This window comes from Terrapene carolina, unplaced genomic scaffold (assembly GCF_002925995.2).
Source record: "Terrapene carolina triunguis isolate 2854851 unplaced genomic scaffold, T_m_triunguis-2.0 Scaffold85, whole genome shotgun sequence".
Taxonomy (NCBI): domain Eukaryota; kingdom Metazoa; phylum Chordata; order Testudines; family Emydidae; genus Terrapene; species Terrapene triunguis.
Window position 1 is genome coordinate 12370895 of NW_020664436.1, and position 22640 is coordinate 12393534.

General features: G+C 43.1%; 1 protein-coding gene across 1 annotated transcript; it reads left to right on the forward strand.

The window, feature by feature from the left end:
- The first annotated feature begins 551 nt into the window (after positions 1–551).
- Positions 552–20814, forward strand: QPCT (glutaminyl-peptide cyclotransferase). Its single transcript, XM_024202424.2, has 7 exons — positions 552–752; positions 5300–5446; positions 9031–9312; positions 14030–14206; positions 16071–16170; positions 16868–16984; positions 18772–20814. The coding sequence occupies exons 1-7, from the start codon at positions 582–584 to the stop codon at positions 18915–18917; spliced, it is 1140 nt and encodes a 379-aa protein (XP_024058192.1). The 5' UTR covers positions 552–581; the 3' UTR covers positions 18918–20814.
- The last annotated feature ends 1826 nt before the right edge of the window (positions 20815–22640 follow it).

The following is a 22640-nucleotide window of genomic DNA, read 5'->3' on the forward strand; positions in this document are numbered from 1 at the left end:
GGGCGGGGCCGGGGCCCGTGGAGTGTCCTCTTTTGGGACACTCCACATATGGTAACCCTAACAAGTACTCCTGTTCTTTTTGCGGATACAGACTAACACGGCTGCTACTCTGAAACCTGTCATTAACATACTTAACATCTCCACTCAAAAAGAACTTCACGAACCCGTCCACAACTCTCCTCACTTTTCCCAGTGAGAAACACAAGCCCTCAGAGCCTCATTGTAAGCCTGGAGGAAAACATCCCAGAGGGAACACATAGGAGAGAAGGGACAGACCATCCTGCTGTAATCGCTGCCTAAGAGTTTGGGGATTAGTCACACGCAGCACTCCTGATGCTGCTGACGTGGTGCTAGGGACAGGGAAAATTAACTGGGAAAGGCTGGGTAAAAGGGTAGATGCTGCTGAATGAATCACGCATAGAATCAGGCGTCTGCTCCTGCAGCAGACCATTGGGAAGGCTCTCCCCGCAACCCCTCCTCCAGCACTGCCCCTTTTCCCCCTCCTACCTCCAGATCCTTAGTCAGGCAGAGGGAGAAGGGGAGGGGTGGACTGCAAAAGAAGCTGCTCCAGCTACTGACTCATGCACAGGAAGAAGGGCAGTAGCAGCTGCAGAAGAGGGATGGCAGGGGGAAGCAGGCGTACCAAGACAGCAGCATCCTTCTGCCTGGCCTGGGCACTTTACCTGGCAACAGTCACCTTCTCTCAGCTGGCAGATGGGAGGGAAGCCAGAGTAGACTGGACACAGGAGAAGGTGGGTCACAGTTGTATTTCTCAAACTGGTTCTTGTCTTCTCACCCCCATTTAAATGCAGAGTGAGGCTTTGGCATATGTGTGTGTGGGGAGGGGAGATCAGCGCTGAGCTGTTTAATCCAGGCCTGCCTCTCAGTCTGGAGGCTTCTGGAAGAGGAGTTCAGATTCAGACAGACACTCTCATTTGATTCCTACTCCTTCCTTATAAGAGAGGCATCGGCATGAATTGCATCTTTGTTGTGCAGCCTGTGGCTGTGATCAGGGCTCTGACTTCAGTGTAAGAGCTGCTGATGTGATAACAACACAGTGTGGGTGGATGGGCTAAGTTCTCTGAGCCACCCACAACGTAGAGATCAGAGTAAATCTTAGCTTGTTATTATTTAGAGAGCATTGTGAGCATACATAATACAGACTCAGACAGGTAAAGAGAACATGGCCTTCATCATAATTTAATGGCTGCAGATAATTCTTTTCCTCAATGTGTTATTGTGATATGAGATTCACACTAACCTAGCCCTGGCAACTCAACAAGAGAAACATTTTGCAGAGAATTGTTGAACTTGAAAAAAAAGAGACAAAATCTAAGACTGTTAGGACTGCAGAAAAGAAATGCGAGAGAGAGATTATAATTAAAATGATTCAGAAAGTATTATATGTTGGTCTGAGGAAATGAAGGTCTCTGTTAAAATAAACAGGAGTACTTGTGGCACCTTAGAGACTAAGGTGCCACAAGTACTCCTGTTCTTTTTGCGGATACAGACTAACACGGCTGCTACTCTGAAATCTGTTAAAATAGTAAATTCTGTCTAGCATGGAAAATACAGGTAGGGACTATAACAGATAATGACAACAGAACTGCTGCATAATTATTTGGAAATAAGATAATATTAGCATGTTTTGTTTCATCCAGAGTTATTTGTGTTTCTTTAAAAAAAATTGTGTAAACCAATTACAACAATAAGATCTCAGGATTAATACTTAGTGAGATAGAATAATACAGCAGTAAAAATACAGGCAGACACTCAAAACATAACAGTTATTTGGCCTGATTATGAAACACTAGCATGGTTTCTTCATGCAGAAGTTATTTGAGCCACATGAAATATAATAGATCGTGGAGCTTCAAGGTTAATTTAATCAAGTGTTCCAAAACTTTCAAATGGAAAAAATGTTCAAGACCCATTTTGAGTTGATCATAAAGAATCTGAGCCCAAAGTTCTAGAATTGACTGACTTCTAGTAATCTGATGTAACATCCAGTGATGTATAGGGCTGCAGTCAGAATTTACCAGGCCCAAGACAAGATGACAAGTGAGGCTCCCTTCTGTTCTATTTTTCATTAACTTCCTTTTGGTCATCTTATCACATCCTCATTTTGCCACTTGTTTAGTTAGATTTGTTTTAATTGTTTTACTTTTTAAAAAGAGGTCTGTGCCCAGTAGAATTCTGTTTGGCTCATCGTCATGTATTCATATTTATCTTTCCAGATATAACCCATAGGGCAACACTGTAGGCCACTGAGCAAATATCTAATTGAGACCAAGTCCATGGTTACACTGGTCATTACAGAAAATGGTGAGCAGCATCAGTGCCTCTCTCCAGCTCTTTTTCTCACCATACATACCCTCCCTCTCCTTACCTCACCCACCCACTATACTCACGCTGTCCTATCTACTGAGCCAACCCCATTGCCTTTGATTTCAGTGTAAACATCAGGCCTTCACACCACCCCTCATCACTGTAACCATTCTACCAGGTGGAGTCAGCAGCACAAAGGCTGGGTTCACTGTCTAGGGCAGTGGTTTTCAAGCTGAAGTATGTGTACCTCTAGGGGTACGCAAGCTCTCATCAAGGGGTAATGGTGGACAATGCATTTTATTACACCCTGTAATGATGGACAATGCCAAGTGTTACTAAATAAAATGCAATCTAATCATAGGTATATTATGATCCTATCTCAGATGGGGATATGCGGTAGGCTACATTATTTGGAAAGGGATACGCAGCCTAAAAAGTTTGAAAACCACTGGTCTAGGAGTTTCTCTTAACAACAGACAATAGAACCAGCTCAAGCCCCCTCTCAGTCATCTGGAAAAACAAAACACCACTGGTGGGCACTTCTAAGAGGTAATACTTCCCCTCTCGCAAGCTCTGAATCTGTGTATAACAAAAGAAAACTTTTATTAAAAGGGGACCCAACATTTATTTGGGAAAACACCACAACCATAATTCAAAAGCATGTGACCACAGGCAAACACCCACCCCACAGTGCTTTGGGCAGTGTCCTTTGCCTCAGTTTCACACCTTATGGTGTGAAACTCCAACTAGCTAACATTCCTTAACACACCACTCCTCTCTCCCTCCACTGCAGCCCACTCACAGTTGGCTGTCCTTGGTTAGCAAAGACACAGAGTCCAGAGGTCTGTTCCTGGGTGGGGTGGGGGTCACCTCCCACCTTTGGGGGCGGGTCTTGAACAATGCCTCTTCTGCTCTCACCTCTGCAACCGGCTCACAGCTGCTGCACTCCCACTGCTGCTGCGTCTCTCTCTCTCTCCCCCTCCTCTCTCTGTCGCCACGTCCCCTGCTACTGCTGTCTCCCTGCTGCCGCTCCTACTGCCACTGCTGCTGTCCTCCATTGATGTGACATCACATTCTGAAGTTCCATCAGCTCTCAGTGATTCCAGCAGGTAGTGGGGAACCTCACTGCTGGTGTGGTTGCTATGTTGCCTTTAACTGTTCTCACATAAGTGCTAAGGCTCAGCCCCTAGACTTGCTCAGCAGTGAGGACAGCTCTAGGAATCACCAACTGGAAACAAGGACTCTTAATTGAGTTTAATCAGGTCTATCATTAAACGCTGGAGACGGGTAGATCAAATGGTATCTAGGATGTTTCTCAAATGTGGCAAAACGATCTGCTTCCTATACTGATAGTGAAGTACCCAGGATCACAAGGAAATTATGCTGTGCGTCAGGTGATACTACAGCCTCTGGACACACTAAGGATACCATCTGTTGTTTGTATTCTGGTAGTGCCCTCATTGTACGAGGCTCTGGCCACTTGTGTGGAGACACATTCACTGCATTCAGTAAGACCACTACCATCAAAAGTCCACACCGTCAGGCAGGAACACTTGTCCCAATCCACTCTCATCTTTAGAGCACTGCGCGGATACAAAATTTGTATCCGCATCCAATCCACAATAATGATCCGCGGATCTAAAGCAGAAATCCGCAGATTTGCAGGGCTCTACTCATCTTCACTGGGATTTGGCATCCCTTACTCCCTGCTTAGCAAGTAAAGTTCAGTTTAGGGTGACCCCCTCAATCAGGGCAGGCTAAGTACAGTTCTGTTGCCCTTTACTCATACACTAAGGATAACCCCTGCATTCGAATACTAGAGTGATTTGCAACCAGCCAAAAGCGATCACTTTGGCAAAGCAGCTCCATCATGCTGCACACCTAGGCAGACTAGACGTGTCTCTACAAACAGGGTCTGCTCCTGAAGTCTTCCCCCCCCCACCCCCAATGTGATGTGTCACTACACTAGATGTCATGGGAGAGCTCATTCAGACCTTGCTTACATCACCAGAGCATCTGAGCACTCTAACCTCCACCCCACACTCACCAGCCACCACCTCTAGATTCTTGTCCCCACAGGATCCTAGAGGATTTTTGTTGCTTCTCCCCCACAAGCCAAGCAAAGAAGTGGGAGTCAAAAGCAGCAGCAGAAATCTTCTCCTCAAAGGTCAAAGGGATGTTGATTTATCTGGCTGCCGAGGTATCTGTTGTGAGTGAAATATTGTGAAACCAACACAAAGGACACTTAGAATATCTGGGTTGGAAGGGACCTCAGGAGGTCATCTAGTCCAACCCCCTGCTCAAAGCAGGACCAATCCCCAGACAGTATTTGCCGGGCGAGCCCGGGTTGGTTTTGCATTCATTTGCATTTTAAGTCAACAGAAAAACAAGTTATCAGGAAGTTAAGAAAACAGCATGGCATCAACACATGGGAGCACAAGGAGCTTTTTCTGGGGATACTGTACACTTCAAAAGAACACATTGCAAAGGATTACTGGACTATAAGAAGTGGAAAGAACTGCTTTGTTATCCATCACAGAGGGAATAAAGGGTCCAGCACTCTTCGCATTCCCTGAATGATGGATCCCCAACCAGGTGGGGTGGGTGACGCTGAAAGGTTGGTTTAGGTAAGAAACTTATCTTAGGCCATGTGTACACTAGCACTTATGTCGGTAAAACTTTTGTTGCTCAGGCATGTGAAAAAATGTGTAAACTGAGCACATTCAGTCTAGCAACCAGTGAGATACAGAACTGCACAATGCCATTTTTAGAGTCACTTTTGAGAGAAGAACCACACTCATAGGGGGTTGTTGTCCATATTACTGGAGGATGCCACAGTAAATAGGATTAGCACTCAATATCTTGTTAATATAGAACAGTATGTTATTTGCATTCTATAGCATTACATTTGTCATACTGAAGAAAACAACACAAACAAACAGATAATAGTTGCCTCTTTTTCCTTCTGCAGTACTCCCACCAACCAAGTATTTTAAATTTTTCTGGTATCCAGCAAGTTGCAGCACACACAGATGTTTCTCAAATGTGGCAAAATGATCTGCATCCTATACTGATAGAGAGATACCCAGGATCACCAGGAAATTATGCTGTGCGTCAGGTGAGACTACATCCTCTGGACACACTAAGGATACCATCTGTTTGTATTCTGCTAGTGCCCTCAAATGTATAAGGCTCTGGCCACCCATGTGTGGAGACACATTTGCTGCATTCAGTAAGACCACTACCATCAGAAGACTGAGAAAGGTCATCCATAAAGACACAACATCAAGGCTGACAGGCCCAAAACTTAATCTACTTTAAATTCTATTCCCTAATTTTACGCAGCTCCAACAAGTATGACGTATAAAAGAAAATCAGATATTAAACATATATTTAAGTGAAAGAGTACTCCATGTAACCTAAAATCAACCCAGCAGGATGTCTTTGCGCTCACACAAACATGCCATGTTTGCACAAAAACAACAAGGAGTCTGGTGGCACCTTAAAGACTAACAGATTTATTTGGGCATAAGCACGAAAGCTTATGCCCAAATAAATGTTAGTCTTTAAGACTCCTTGTTGTTTTTGTAGATACAGACTAACACGGCTACTCCCTGATACATGGCACCATGTTTGCACAGTTGCCCTTGGAACTTCACATGGAGGGCAAGCCAAATGTCTTCCCTGAAGAGGTCTTGCTGGTTTTGAGGAGGGAGGGCTTACAGAGTTGCCCCAAAGATCTAGCTGTAGTGGTGGGTTGGACCATGATGCAATTTGACATCTTGCCTGCTCTGGATTACTATAGCTTGTCAAGAAGCCACAGTGTTTTTAAAAGGTACATGGGACAAGGACTCAGGGCTTCCTTTGCTGGTCCTTCCACCTATTCACTGTGCCACTTGGGGCAAGTGACTTTACTTTTCTGGTTTCAATGACCACATCTGTAATGTGAGGATATCAGTTCTTCTCTATCTCAGAGGAGTAACATGATGCTTAATTCATTAATGCTTGTAAAGCACTTTGGGAGCCCCAGAAGAAAGGTGCTGTACAACTTTGAAATATACCAGGCCTGCATTTTGCCCACAGTTCTAACTCCAATAACTTCAGGGGAGTTGCATGTAGTAGAACCAGGCCTAGTCTTGGTCACTCTTCTAGAAAGTCCTGGGGAACTTTAGGAAAGGAATGAAACTATAATAAAAAGTTATATAGAAATCACTCTAAAAACCTATGGAATGTAAAGGGACACTGCTATCAGCAATCTAATCAGTTTCCAAAAAGTGAGTTACATGCTGTTGGTGAGAACTGCTTTCTGCATCAGCTGGGCCATGATCTGAAGATACCGTTGAAGATGGCAGGAAGGTTAAAGAGAAGGACTCAGCCTTTACACACACAGTGCCATGACTGGCCAGATATTGTAATACATTAACTAGAGAGATTCAATCTTAGCTAGGTGACATTTTTATTACAATGGCCTTACTGATGGCCTTATTGAATGAAAGTCCATCTTCTTAAAAATCAGCAATAAGAAGTTAAACAGCACCAGGCCTAGCATGGAACCTTGACTCCCACATCTCCTGTTAACATTTTGCCATGTTGAAAACTGACTACTTACTCTCACTCTATTTTTTTGTTGCTATGTTTATGTAAACAGACTAATCTAAGGGCTAGTTTGTAGCTAGTTCTGCATAGGTGCACCCAGCCCACCTTATACCCCTTTCAAGGACCAGCACAACCCTAGTCCTTGCGCTACACCATTGCAAGGATCAGGAGTTTCCTGCTGCTGGAGCTACTAGAGACTCTACAGGGGGTAAAGAGGGTTTAAAGGTGGGGTGTGACCCTATTACTCTTCCACACCGACAAGCAGAGTTGAATCTGCACGTCAGGGGTATACAAACAGCACCTGTTAAATGGTCTCTGCTCTGGGGTGACTGAGTCCGCCAGAACACCTCTTGGGATTCTCCCCAGTGTGGAACCACTCTGTGCCCCCAACCAGCCATGCAGGCGCTGGCTTAACAGCACCACCATAGCCCATTGTGTCTAATAAATGAACTTGCCAATCTGTAGCTGGTGGAGTGGAAAAATGAAGCTTGTTTCAATGTCTGTGAGAGTCCATAGTACCCAGTTCTGAGGTTCCTAGGTGATTTACTGGCTGTCAGCCAAACTAAAGGAAAAAATAACAGAGCAGAGTCTGAGGCATGGTAACCACATGGCATGCTCAAGTAGGGGATTTTTGCTGCTATGGGTAACAACAATGTATGAAAATAAAAAGATCCTTATGACAACATAGAAACACTCTCCATCGTCAGCACAGAGAAGAGAGTTCTGTTAAAACATAATAGAGCAGCTGGGGTGTCAAACCCATTCTGTGGAAAGGTCCAAATTCCACTTTTAATTCAGTCCGTGGGCCGAGATGTACAGCTAGGACTACATACTCCCCTCAATCCACTGCAGAACACCCGCTGATGCCAATGGTAGGTTTACAAACAGGACAAAATACTCGTTGCTGCATGAACTTTCAGAACACTACCCAGAACAAAATGGAAACCATTCAAGGGGACACTCTTGCTCCCACTGAAGTCAATGGCAAAACTCCCATTGACCTTAATAGGAGCTGGCTCAGGCTCTTAATGATCTGATAGTTTTTCCCCTTTAGAGGCTTTTTTCCACTATTTATCTAAATATAGAGAAACATGTCCTTGAGAGAGTACTTAAGAGACCAATAATAAAGATGACGCAGAACCCTCTGTACTGGATACATTTGGGGATATTTTAGAGGCAATCTTTCAAGGCAGGAAGTTGCCTAATATGAGTAGTCTGTTGTACAGGTTCCATTGTTTTCAATTTTGTCCTCACATTGAATTATATTTTGTGTGATTCCATTTTTGAAGTTAGTTGTTCTCCAGTGTTCCATTCTTTGCGCAGTTTATAGAGAAGAGACTATTTAGTTGTTTCCTGTTGAACTCTTAAGCCTCGTTCAAGTCACTTGCTATTTGTAAGGCACATTTCTTGTAGAAAGCAAACAACAGTATTATTGGTACTGCAGTAGCGCCTAGAGGCTGCCATCAGTGATTATTATGCTAGGCACTTTACAAACATATACTAAAACAGGGGTCGGCAACCTTTCAGAAGTGGTGTGCCGAGTCTTCATTTATTCGCTCTAATTTAAGGTTTCGTGTGCCAGTAATATATTTTAACATTTTTAAGGTCTCTTTCTATAAGTCTATAATATATAACTTAACTATTGTTGTATGTAAAGTAAATAAGGTTTTTTAAAATGTTGAAGAAGCTTAATTTAAAATTAAATTAAAATGCAGAGCCTCCCGGACCAGCGGCCAGGACCGGGCAGTGTGAGTGCCACTGAAAATCAGCTCGCGTGCCATAGGTTGCCTACCCCTGTACTAACAGATAATCCCTGCCCCAAAGAGTTTACAATCTTAGCATATAACAAGAGACAACAAGGGAGAGGCCAAGCAAATGGGGTGAAAGTGGAGGAAGAGAAGTTAGCAGTGAAACAATGATGGTGATTATCAAGTACTCAGTCCATTAGCTGCCTAGCCACAGAAAATGCTTATTATAAATACAGTAGCCCTCGCAGAAAAATTAAAGAGCTGATATTGTAAACTAGCTACTGATATAGTTTGTTTGCAAACATGTTTGATGCTGAACAATATTAATGTGATTTTGTGTGTGTGTGTGCAATTCCAGCATATCAAGCGCCGTATTCAAAGATTGCAGGCTGGCTGGGTAGTCGAAGAAGATACATTTCAGGGATACACGCCCTATGGATACCGAACGTTCTCAAATATCATCAGCACCCTTAATCCCTCTGCCAAGCGCCATCTGGTACTTGCTTGCCACCATGACTCAAAATACTTCGGTCCACAATGGGATGGCAGAGTGTTTGTGGGAGCCACTGACTCAGCTGTGCCCTGCGCTATGTTACTGGAGCTAGCACGTGCCCTGGACAGCCAGCTTCAGTCAATGACGGTACTTGTTTCTTTTTCTTTTGCATGCTTCCATGATAGCTGAGCCTTATGTGGCTTCTGTATTGTCATTCTCAATGATCATGGGCCTGATCTTTCTCCTATTGGTGTTAATGGCACAACTCCCATTGATTTTAATGGGAACAGAACTGGACCCAGGTCTATTACTGCATAAGAGTTTAACTTCACATCATACAAAAAAAATGAGGAAGCATTAATAGATGCACAATGGTATCGGAGAGGTTTGAGCAATTCGACAGCATGCTGTGGAAATGACACATTTTTACTTAGTTGAAGACTGGAGACTTTTAAAAAGATTTCTAACCACAGGATATACAGAACCATGCTTTTTAAAAAGTAACCTAATAGTGTCAGTTTTCAGGATGTAGGATACATTAATAATCTCTGTTTCTAAGCCTGATACCATTAAATGAATGATTAAACATCACAAAGAAACACAGTAACACTTCATAATTACATGTAAAGGGTGGATAATTTAATGGATCATAGCCATCGTCATAAATGCATGGATTTTAAGGCCCAAAGAGACCATTATGAACATCTGGTCTGATCTCTTGCGTAATACAGGCCATAGAATGCCATGTAGTAATTCCTGCACCAAGCCCAGTCACTCAAGAAGACATTGAGAAGGGTGTGGTGTATTTCTCTCTGTAACTGCTAGGTCTTTGCTTTGTGTGTACCGCACTTTTAAATCTCTAGGAAGTCTACTGTTTTCTGAGATAGGCAGCCATTTGGAGAGAGAAAGAGTTGCAGCAGCCTGTTACAGAGGAGATACATACACCATGTTCTAACGGCAACTTCACTTCTGTTTTTTTTTTCCTTGTTGTTTTTCTTAATATGTCAATTATTCAGAATTAAGTATGTGGTGGTCTTAGATTATGGGAAGACATAATACAGGAAGTGTAATATATATTAAGTTGTCTTGTCCATGTTGTTAAGAGCTGATGTAAATTGGTGCTAGGGCCATCTGCAATGCACAAGAAGTTTCAGTGGCCCTAAAAAATCTAGGAGCTATGCTACATATTTTTGAGTGCCTTATCTACTATTTCACACATGCAGATATAAAACACTCCTGTAATAGATATGCCTGGGTTTCATATGTAAAGCTGATCCTCTCTGCAATCTCAAAGTACAGATGATAGATTTTGATTTTGTGGTGTTCTGATGTGAAGTATCTAAGTAATCTAAAACATTGTTTTTAGGGCTGCAATTGTTTCCAAAAAGTTGATATAGCACCTTTTAGTGCTAGTAGTGTATTTGGTGATTTGAACATTATGAAGTGTTCCAATATTTTTATCATAAAACTAAGTATGTTATATTACATATATATCCGCTGGCCCTTTAAAGTGCCGCTGCTGGAGCTCCAGCGGTGATTTAAAGGGCCCGGGGCTCCCCGCAGCAGCTGGAGCACCGGGCCCTTTAAATCACCGCCGGGGAAGCCGGTCCAGTCCGGCCCGGCGTACCGGCTTACTTTCACCTCTGGATATAACGCGGTTTCACCTATAACGCGGTAAGATTTTTTGGCTCCCGAGGAATGCATTATATCAGGGTAGAGGTGTATTTCCCCATGGCATATATTAATGAACTGTCATTTAAAAATCTTGATTTTGCATGAACTAGCACAGTTGTTTATATAAACAAATCCTGGCATCAATTTAGAGGTTTGAATCTTTAGCAAGTACTAAGTCAGTATTTAATTTCAACTTTTCATTTCATGAAAAGACAGTATTTTAAATGTGGGTGAAATAATTACTTAGTACAAATGATGGCCTGTGAAATCTGTTAAAGTATTTTGGGATTCATCTGATGAATACATTATCAATGACCTTTTGACTCTACTTGTGATAGCATAATAGTCTATTATGTTCTCGGCCAACTCTATTAATATACAGTGACTTTAAGTTGTGATTTCTATCTCAGTGCTCTTCCAATTTATTTATATTTACGTAAAGCTTAAAATACTCTAGTTCATAGATATCTTTTTACATTATTCAGACATGGAATATTTTAAGCAGAAAAAAAATCAGGCATAGATACTTATTTTCTTAAAGTTACTTTAATTCACATTCTCCTGGTATATGTATGGGGGTGATTGAGCTCTGTCTTGCAGTGGAAAGAACAAAGGGGAGTAACTGAAATCTCTACAAAATAGCCGGTGTTTCACAGCAGAGCGGATATCAATATTGCCCTATCTACACAAGGGAAATTTTCTAAGTTTCCCACCATTGTTTACCCTGGTTCAGCTCCATCAGTGGTAGCAAGGTTGGGAGCCTTAGTGCATACAGGGCACTGGATGCCGCCACCACCACCTCCACCTTTTTAACTCTGTTTGGCATAGGATTAGTGGATACAATGGTAAAACCACCAATGGCAACTCTTTAGACTGGGGTCCCAAAGTTACTAATATGGGTGGAACAGACCTGGTATTAGCAATGGTGGAAAATTTTAGGAAGTGGCCGCAGTGTCGACAGTGCCTGTGCTGGGAACATGTGGTGGAAGAGGAGAAGACATTCCACATGGATAGCTCCTTTGCAGCCCTAAATACAAATGTCATCTTCTCTGCAGATGGCAGTGCCTTGATTTTTTTTTTTTGGGTGGCTGAAGAGGAAGGGTCTTTGTGACACTTTTCAGGATACCTGAGGTGTCCGGGGTGAATCACTACCAGCTGCTTACAGCAGGAGGGAGCCCTGTCTGTGCCCATCAGGGTGACGCTTCGCAGCCACCGGCTGCTGACAACACCGCTCCACTCTGGGGTCTGCGAGCCCCTCTCTTCCCCTTTGCAAGCTAACAATTTACATACCTCACTTTGTTACACTCGTGTGCCCAGTCTCTTATCTCTAGACGCCCGCAAGGCACACCAGTGGAAGCAGTGCACCCCAGTTTATCACTCTCCTTCGCACAACTTGCTTATGTCTATAGTAAAACCAAAGTGAAGTTTATTTAACAGAGCTTAAGACTCAAATAAAAGCAAGTATAAGGGTTTGGAAACATAAGGTAACAGGTAAAAGAAAAACATAAAATACAAGCTATAGCCTATACTTATTAATACTTTACTTTCCTGGCTAATAAGGTATTTCTCACCCAATGAATTCGCTCTTACAGCATTTGTCCAGTCCAGAAAACTAGGATCCACCTTTCATGAGATATCCATTACAGAGGAGAGACTCTGCCAGCGGGGATAACAACTTGTGATTTTTCTTCATTTCTTATACAATGCCAGACTACTGTTTCTTACCTCTGGGGGTTCCCTATTCAGAGACTTTTGGGGGGGTTCTTTTGTCTCTTCATAAATCCTCAAGGCTGCACCTGGTCTAGACAGTAAATACTGGGCTGGCTCCACGGATGTCCATGGTTCTCAGTGTTGACTGAGTTAGCCCGGAGACCCGCCTTGCCTCACATGGCAAGTTTCACTTCAACAGTTTTGAAACTCAATATCCTACATAACTAAAATTATTTCCTGTGCAAACATCACAAAATAACCATGACAATCAGCTAGTTCTTAAGTTTCAGCAGAGCCCACACACAGCCCCCTTCAGAGAAATATTGAAAATTTGGTTAGACACAGGTCAATATACCTGCTTGGGTATGTCTGTGTCACAGTGTTCCCTTTCCATAATGTGGCAACCAGGGTCCAGATACCCCAAAGGGAGAACAGGAGGTCAAAATCCCAAAGAGTAAGCAACTGAATCAATTAGTTGTGTACAGTGTTATTGTGTATAAAAATATGCCAAGGTGTTTTATGAAAGCTTGTAATATTTTGAACTTGATGGTCTTTATGTATCCAGACCTTGGCTATGAGTAAATGTATTTGTGTATGTGTAGAGCTGTGCTCATGATTTGTGCTGCAACATTTAGCTCCACCTCACAGCAGAGTGATGAAGCAATCAGGCAGGAAGGGGTTGCGTTCCCACCCAACCCTACGAGATTAGCTCCAAGCACCTAGCATTATACAATCCAGGAAAAGACAAACACTGAGCCATTAGGATTAGTGGGACAACATTAAGACATCCTGTCTGAAATTTCCCCACCCTAAATAATTAAGTCACCATGCCAGGATAGCGACATAGTTTTAAGGCACCCAAAGTTACAAGACAGGCGGTGACAGAACCCTTTACTGGTCTGGGTGAGCCCCAAAATGACACATACATCCGTGCTTTGGTTTTAGGGTCAGATTAAGGCTGCACGTCACCCTGCAGAAAAAGAAATGTCACTTATTTTAATGACTAATAGTGCCTTGTTCCTCACTGTTTTCATGAGACTCAGTACACACAAACATGACAAAAACCACAGCTCATTTATGAGTCTGCTTGCTGAGGCAGAACTCATATCAAGGGTTACCACAAATGCTAATCTCAGATGACACTAAACGTTTCATCCACCTGGTTCTGTAGACCTCTCTCAAGTTATTGAGTTCATCCTCATACAAGTCAAGATGTGAAACTTCTAACCACCGACAGAGTCCTCATAAAGGAATTGTATCAACACAGGCTGCTTTTAAGGCACATGACAGTCTTTATCGTGATACCACAGTATAGGTATGGGAGGCTGAAGATGTGGGAAGGTTTGAATAAGAGCGGTAGTCCTTTCATGTGAGTCGTTAAAAACAGACTACTCATGAGAAAGCTGCAGGATCAGACCCTGTATCAATATGTATTTCCACAGAAATTGAATGTGACATTGCTTTTGACATTCCTCAACAGACCAGCTCAGCCTCCAGGCCAGATCTTTCACTTAAATTGATTTTCTTTGATGGTGAAGAAGCCTTTTTGCGGTGGTCACCTACCGATTCCCTCTATGGATCTCGACACTTAGCTCAGAAAATGGAATCTACTCCCCATCCACCTGGTGCAACAAATACAAACCAACTACAGAGCATTGTAAGTGAAAACTCCTTTAATTTCCAAATGAATTCCTAGTTAAATATCATACAACTAATACAAAGAACTACTGTGAAATCAGCCAAATTCCACCAAACGAGAACTCCACCAGATAATGGGAGTGAGCATATGGGTTTTTTTTTTTTTTGAGAGAGAGAGAGAGAGAGAGAGAGGCCTTACTTGCTTTCTGCTTCTCCTTCCTGTGCCACTTCAGCGGGAAAAGCAGGGACAACTGGAGGCAACTTGCTCTTATTTTTTCTGCAGGAAAAAGTGAGAGTTGCGACTGCTCACAAAAACAACAAGGAATCTGGTGGCACCTTAAAGACTAACAGATTTATTTGGGCATAAGCTTTCATGGGTAAAAACCTCACTTCTTCGGATGCATAGAGTGAAAGTTACAGATGCAGGCATTATATACTGACACATGGAGAGCAGGGAATTACTTCGCAAGTGGAGAACCAGTGTTGACAGGGCCAATTCAATCAGGGTGGATGTAGTCCACTCCCAATAATAGATGAGGAGGTGTCAATTCCAGGAGAGGAAAAGCTGCTTCTGTAATGAGCCAGCCACTCCCAGTCCCTATTCAAGCCCAGATTAATGGTGTTAAATTTGCAAATGAATTTTAGTTCTGCTGTTTCTCTTTGAAGTCTGTTTCTGAAGTTTTTTTGTTCAATGATAGTGACTTTTAAATCTGTAATAGAATGACCAGGGAGATTGAAGTGTTCACTTACTGGCTTATGTATGTTACCATTCCTGATGTCCGATTTGTGTCCATTTATTCTTTTGCTGAGGGACTGTCCGGTTTGGCCAATGTACATGGCAGAGGGGCATTGCTGGCACATGATGGCATATATAACATTAGTGGATGTGCAGGTGAATGAGCCCTTGATGGTGTGGCTGATGTGGTTGGGTCCTCTGATGGTGTCGCCAGAGTAGATATGGGGACAGAGTAGGCAACGAGGTTTGCTACAGGGATTGGTTTCTGGGTTGGTGATTCTGTGGTGTGGTGTGTAGTTGCTGGTGAGTATTTGCTTCAGGTTGGGGGGTTGTCTGTAAGTGAGGACTGGCCTGCCTCCCAAGGTCTGTGAGAGTGAGGGAACATTTTCCAGGATAGGTTGTAGATCGTGGATAATGCGCTGGAGAGGTTTTAGCTGGGGGCTGTATGTGATGGCCAGTGGTGTTCTGTTATTGTCCTTGTTGGGCCTGTCCTGTAGTAGGTGATTTCTGGGTACCCGTCTTGCTCTGTCAATCTGTTTCCTCACTTCCCCAGGTGGGTATTGTAGTTTTACGAATGCTTGATAAAGATCTTCTAGGTGTTTGTCTCTGTCTGAGGGGTTGGAGCAAATTCGGTTGTATCTTAGGGCTTGGCTGTAGACAATGGATCGTGTGATGTGTCTTGGATGGAAGCTGGAGGCATGTAGGTACGTATAGCGGTCAGTAGGTTTCCGGTATAGGGTGGTGTTTATGTGACCATCACTTATTTGCACTGTGTCCAGGAAGTGGATCTCTTGTGTGGACTGGTCCAGGCTGAGGTTGATAGTGGGGTGGAAATTGTTGAAGTCCAGGTGGAATTCTTCCAGGGCCTCCTTTCCGTGGGTCCATATGATGAAGATGTCATCAATGTAGCACAAGTAGAGGAGGGGCATTAGGGGATGAGAGCTGAGGAAGCGTTGTTCTAAGTCAGCCATAAAAATGTTGGCATACTGTGGGGCCATGCGGGTACCCATAGCAGTGCCACTGACTTGAAGGTATAAGTTGTCCCCAAATCTGAAGTGGTTGTGTACTCATATTTATATGGCATATTATTTTCTTCAAAGACTTTTTAATGAAGCTAAAAGTTTTCATTTTTGTTTTACTCCTATAGGATCTGTTTGTGTTACTGGATTTAATTGGTGCTTCAAACCCAACCTTTCCCAATTATTTTTCAAACACTGCCCGATGGTTTAACAGACTTCAAGCAATCGGTAAGGAGGGTTATCCATTAAATAAGGGCTCAATCCTGAAAGCCCTCTTCAGCAGGGTCATTCCTCCCCTGGAATTCAACAGGAGTTCTTCATGCAAAAGAGTTGTAGGTTCAGACTCTAAAATTGTGGTAGCCACTTCCAACCAAAGCAAGTTATTAAAATTTTTAAGGTGCTTGTTTTTGGTAAAGTTGTCCTTGCTAAACTCCGTTTGTTTTACTAACACTTATGGGGGTTTTCAAAGATTTCACAATTTATTACCTGGTTCACATAATTCCATAGTTTTATGAACTGGGAGTTAATTTTTCTAAAATAAAAATCTAACATTTAGCAGGATCTTGAAAACTGCTATGAAAACTCTAGTATCCTTGTGACCTCTAATGAAATGGCCCAATGGGTAACCTAGAAACATGGGAGCCAGGAAACATGAGTTCTAAGACTGTCACTGTGGGACCTTGGGCAGGTCAAATACCCCCTCCGTGCTTCAGTTATCCTCATTTTACAGGTGGGGAAACAACAGCCATCTTCCTCCACTGACTGATGCCAGGTGAACACAAATAATTGTTTCCAATTGTTTTTCCCTCTTTGATGTGAAAAATATCCTATACTACACGAGAAAAGTTGTTCAGTTGACTATATTATTTGAAGGATATTTTACTGTCAAGTATAATTTAAACTTTGTTTCAATTGTGAATTTTAGAACGAAAGCTACATGGCTTGGGTTTGCTGAAGAATCACCCTTCTGAAAGGCAGTATTTCCGGGGTAACGCTGCTCCAGGGTTGATTGAGGATGACCATATTCCATTTTTAAGAAGAGGTACTGGCATCCATTTTAAATATTTCCTAATTAGCGTATGAGTTTACTGTAATTTCAGGGGCAGATGCTTATTTTAAGCAAGCGAGCATTGTGTATAGGCCAGCATTTGCTAACCTAGCTCCTTAAATCTGAGGCTCCTAAATACATTTTTAGAGGGGCTAAGCACCACTGATCCCAAAGACATTTCATAGCAGTAGAACACAGATCTTCCTTTTCCAAAAGCACAGCTCCCCACCATCTGAGCTCAAAGGAATCTCAGTACACACACTAGCCAGTTTGTTACAGCACAATTGAGACTAGTGAAATAATCTATTCTTCTTCACCTTGGCATTTTCACAAGCATAAAAGGGGAACTTGACTTAGAGATTTGATTGAGCTGATATCGAGAGCCTTAGACAATCCCAGGAACTTTTTCACTGGGTTCTTTAGTGTTTATTCCTCCCTACTTTAATTATGAGGCTTGTACTGATCCCCAGCCTGCTTCTGTTGCCAATCTTGTGTGTTCACTCTAGCCAGCTGCAGGGCTTTGGCAAATGCAAAACTGGGGTTCAGTCCAACCCAAGCTCCTCTGAAGGTCAGATCATGCACAACTGAGTAGGGTGATGAGCACAGTATGGTACAGCTCATAGTTGAAGAAAGCAGGGCAGGTGCCACTGAGGCATAGCCTGTTAAACACCTTCCATGTGTGAGCTATGGCGAGGATACCAAAAAGAAGTCCCAGTGAAAATGTGGAGAAGAGCCACTATAGTCACTAGACACTGCAGGTGACAAGCTCCTCTAACATCATGGGTAGGAGGCAGAGAGAGGTGCATCTTACCTGTTTGCTTTTGGGGAGCTGGTAGCAGTGTGAACAAGGGGGTGGTAGGGAACAGGATGGGGAGGGGGGAAAAGAGTGGTAGGTGGAGAATAAATTTAATTGTCCCTCCCACAACCACCCCCACTCTTCCAATGGCTTGGTGCCTGAGGCTTTCACCTAACCAGCATTACAGAGCCATCATGCTGGGAATGTTGGTAGCTTAGTGTAACAAAGGGTGCTCCATTTTACCAGGCAGTAATGGGGTAGGTAAGGCATCCCAACCAATCCCAATCAGGGAACTGGATAATTGCTATGTAGAACAGAGCAAGGCTAACATTGCGCTACAATAGGCCCATTCAGAGTTGCCCTGGGGGAAAGCTACAGTGGCTACAATGTGTCCTCTGCAGCTCTCAGGTAAGCACAGTAGGAGCATGACTGCAAGACTGAGAGCTGCTGTGACAGTCCAACCACACCTCTTCTCACAAGTATTTTTAAAAAGAGTGCTGGGAAGGAAAGGAGACTAATTTTTGGAATCAGAGGGGTAGCCGTGTTAGTCTGTATCCACAAAAACAACGAGGAGTCCGGTAGCACCTTACAGACTAACAGAAGATTCCCTTCTCTTCATGTGTCAGTATATTTATGCCCGCATCTGTAATTTTCACTCCATGCATCTGAAGAAGTGGGTTTTTTTTACCCACGAAAGCTTATGCCCAAATAAATGTTAGTCTTTAAGGTGTCACCGGACTCCTCGTTAATTTTAGGAATTATACAGTGTAAGTGGTGAGCTTCTGTAGTCACAAGCTGGGTAAGAGGAACAATGGAAGGAAGCTGTAGAGATACCAGCTTGTTATGGAGTCACTATATTGAGTAATAGTCTGACTATAGCCCTGGATTCCAAATGACTTAGATACTCCACTTGTACTGTAATGCATGCTAATTTACTCACCCAAAAGGCCTGTGTGCTATCTCCAAATTCCTTCCTCTCTTTCAGGGGTTCAAATTCTTCACTTGATCCCATCCCCTTTCCCTAAGGTGTGGCACACTATGGAGGACAATGAACAAAACCTCAACAAACCCACCGTTGACAACCTCAACAAAATCCTACAAGTGTTTGTGCTGGAATATCTCAATCTGTGATAGCACAGTGGCTCTGAAGCACTGCTCTGTTTTAAATACTGCTACCAGCCCCAAGCATCAAGTTCTTAATCATCTCTCACCAGGAGAGAACTGTTATGGAGAGCACTAAAGTAAAGCATGATGTGATGACAACTCTTGTTAGTCAGAGGTCAGCTGTCTTTGGCTTCATAGTCCAGTTAAGTCAGATAAAAATGCCTTTAAACAAGAATTGTCAGCCTAGAAAGAACCTGGTCCTCCACATCTGACCTGAGGAGAGAGAAGGGAAACCTGAATTTTTCCATGTCACTATCAATGTTTTTAGTCTAGACATTAAAACTAAACAGAATCCAGATCCTGAATGCAAATACTTCCTAGTTTAGGGTTTAGCTGCAGTTTTTATAGAGTGAATAACTTTTAAAAAGTCCAAAGATGGAAATTCAGAGCTCATTACCAACCATAAGTGTTCAGATTATGCCTGTTTGAGAATGGTGTGGAGCTACCCCACCCCAGGAGCAGCTTCCAGAATTCCTGGCATGCCGAGGGAAGCACACCTTAAAACAAAAGAGCATGTGCTTAATCCCCTAGAAGCAGAGAAAGGACCATAAATATTGTCTTCTCCCTGTCCTGTCCTTTGTGAGGTGGTAGGTTTGTGCTCAAGGTGGGGGCAGGAACTACACCTATGCTCTGCCCTTGCACAGGCATGTAAGAGAAGAGTGGCTATTGGGGTGGGAGGGAGAAGAGCAGAGTTCCTGCACACACTGTGCATCCATGCAAGAGTCAACCACAGTTTATCCCAAAATAAATAAGCCCTTGCAGAACCCACCAGGGAGTGGTGGTATTGCAGCACAAAGCAAAAGTAGAACTGATCACATTTTAATTGTGTGCATTTTTTAAAACTACAGGATTTTTAAATACAATGCAAGCTGTAGACTAGTGGCGCTAATGAAATAAGCATTCAGAGTAGGTGTAAGGTTCCAAAGAATGAGAGTCTAAACACCACACAATGAGGAGCAAACAAAAACATCCCAAGAGTGATAACAATTGTCATGGCACTGGCCTGTATTTTAGATTTTATACAAATAAGCTTTTCTAAAGCTAAGATCAATATTTCCATAACTTCAAATTCCAATAGAAACTTTAAAGGCACTGAACATTCCCTTGCAGTGTTTGCAACACAAAGTTGCAGCATTGTGGTATTATGAGAACCTGAAAATGAAATTTTGATTTTCTATTTTCATTGTCCAAGTTGAGAGAAATGCAAAAGGTAAAAAACAGCACAAGATGGATTTTAAAGAATTTTCAATTTTAATAATGTAAGTCACTGTTTGTAACAAAGGCAAGATTTTTTTTTTAAATGAGATTTTTAAACGTTACATCCTCCTATTAAGATGCAATAATCTGGATGCATTTTCTAAAACAGAGCACAATAAACTTAAACACCTGTTTATCTAATTTTAAAGTAAATGTACGATAAAAGTTGTCATATTAAATAAAAATTATTTGGAGTCATTGCTAGTATGTGCATGTTTTACAGGTTATGAGAATAATTTTAAGTTATAATCATTTGAGGTTTGAACATTAACGAGGTTACGCTAATGTCCAAGCGGTATATAAGACACCTATACAATGTCACTAGGCAGAGAAAAAGTATTAACAAAAGGGAAAGGTACAGAAACTGTCATGAGTTAAAAGGCTTCTAAGTTATTAATTTTTAAAAAGTGGTTTGTTTGCTGTGGTTTCATGCTCTGTAAGGCCTCTGAAAATAAAATGTATTGGCATTTGTAACATGTATGACATATATGTGGTTAGATGCTGTTACTAAGAAACTGCCTGTAATTATAAATTCCTACAAGTCTATTCATTATTTTACACTAACTCACCCATAAAAATGTACTCCCGTCTGAAGTGTGACCTACAAAATCAGTATGGCGCGTTTAAGGGTCCCCACTGCTCCTGAGAAAAGTGCTACACTTTTATTCCTGTGTCACTAGCTGACACCACCAGCTTTCTGAAGTGTCTGAGGTTTCCTCTGGAAGGTAAATTTTTATTCACTTTGCTAAGGGTGACCGTATGTCCTGTTTTGACCAGGACAGTCCCTTTATTAAGTCCTGGCCCGGCTGTCCTGACTTTTTTGGCAAAACTGGGCATTTGTCCTGTTCGCTCTTGCCAACTGATCATCAGCTGTCAAGAGCAAATGGGACAAATGTCCAATTTTACCAAGAAAAGTGGGGTGCCATCCCTAGCAGGGCATGGAGGAACGGAGGGAATGACTCAGGCAAGTGGCTTGGGCCAGTCCAGCCCCACATGAGCGGGGAGAGGGGTTGGGCAAGCAGCTTGGGCTGGCCCCATATGGGCTGAGGGGTGAGTGGCGCAGGCCAAGGGGGATTAGCGGCTCAGGCCAGCCCCATGAAGATGGGGGGCGGGAGCAGCTCAGGCCAGCACCGCATTGGGTGGGTGGGGAATGACTCGGGCCAGTGCCTGACATCAGTGCCGTCCAGGGGGGAGGCACGCAAGGCTTGGGCCAGCCTGGGGGAAGAGGGGGGAAAGGGAGGCATCAGGCTAGCCCCAGGCAGTGTCCCTTTTTCCCTTTGCTACCAGCTCCCTATTTAGGGCCTGAACTGAAAGGCACTTAGCAGACCTAGATCTCATTGACTTCAATGGGTTGCAATAGCTCAGCTCTGGGGAAGACTATTCTTGGCCATGACAAGACGGTCCAGTGGTTCAGGTGACACTCGTCCCCTGGGCTCATAAGAGAACTAGCGACCCTCCCTAAAGAGTTTCCAGGCCCTAGGGCTCATCAAAAGAGGCTTACCTGGAATGGCACAAGTCTCAGATTCAGAATGGAGGAAGGCCTCAGCAAAGGATATGGTCCACAGTGCAGCTGGAAGAGAGCAGGTGCTGGAAGGTATGAGTGACCCAGAACACTAAAAGCCTAGACAGCAGCTAAAGGCAGACTTAGCCAGAGGAAACCCTAAACTGACTGACAAATCAAAAGCACAGTTTGGGGTGGGGTCTCATTGGTCCAATCAGACAGACACCCAGAGAAAAAACACTTGGTAGAAGAAAGTCAGGGTCATCACTTACCATTGCCTCAGAAGACAAATGGCAGGAGGTTGGTGGTGGAGTCAATTCAGAGCACATTGGAAACCGAGTTCATCTTTGTATAAAAGATCTGGCATCTGGACAGCATCTCCCCTTCCCTATCTGCATGGCGAATACTGTGCCCAGGTGGGACACAGCAAAGATGAAGAACTCCAGGCCATCTGCTGATCCACAACTTGTAAAACTGCTGCTTGGACCTCCTGCTTGGATAGAGCTGCTACCAGTCAGTCATCTAAATATGACAGTTCTTGAATCTTTGGTTCCTGTAGGGATGCAGTGGCCGCTACCAGAGCCTTTGAAAAAGTGTGTGTGGTGCTGGTTATAACAAAGAGGGAAAAGCACTAAGTGTCGTTACACAAAGGATCTCTCTGATGACAATGTATTACTTTACTTGTATTGCAATGAGTAATGCATAGGAGCCCCAGTTATGGAGCTCATTCTGGTAGGAACTCTATCCACAAACAAAAAAAGACGGTCCCCAAGAATTTACAATCTCTCAGATCCAGTCAGGCCATACAATTTGCTTACTTCCATTGCAGCACTCACTGCCCTGTGAGATTGCATTTGGAGCGGATTTACTGGTTAAACCAGAATCGTCTGCTAGGTGGAATCCTCCCAGCCTCCTCTGCACAACAAAATACA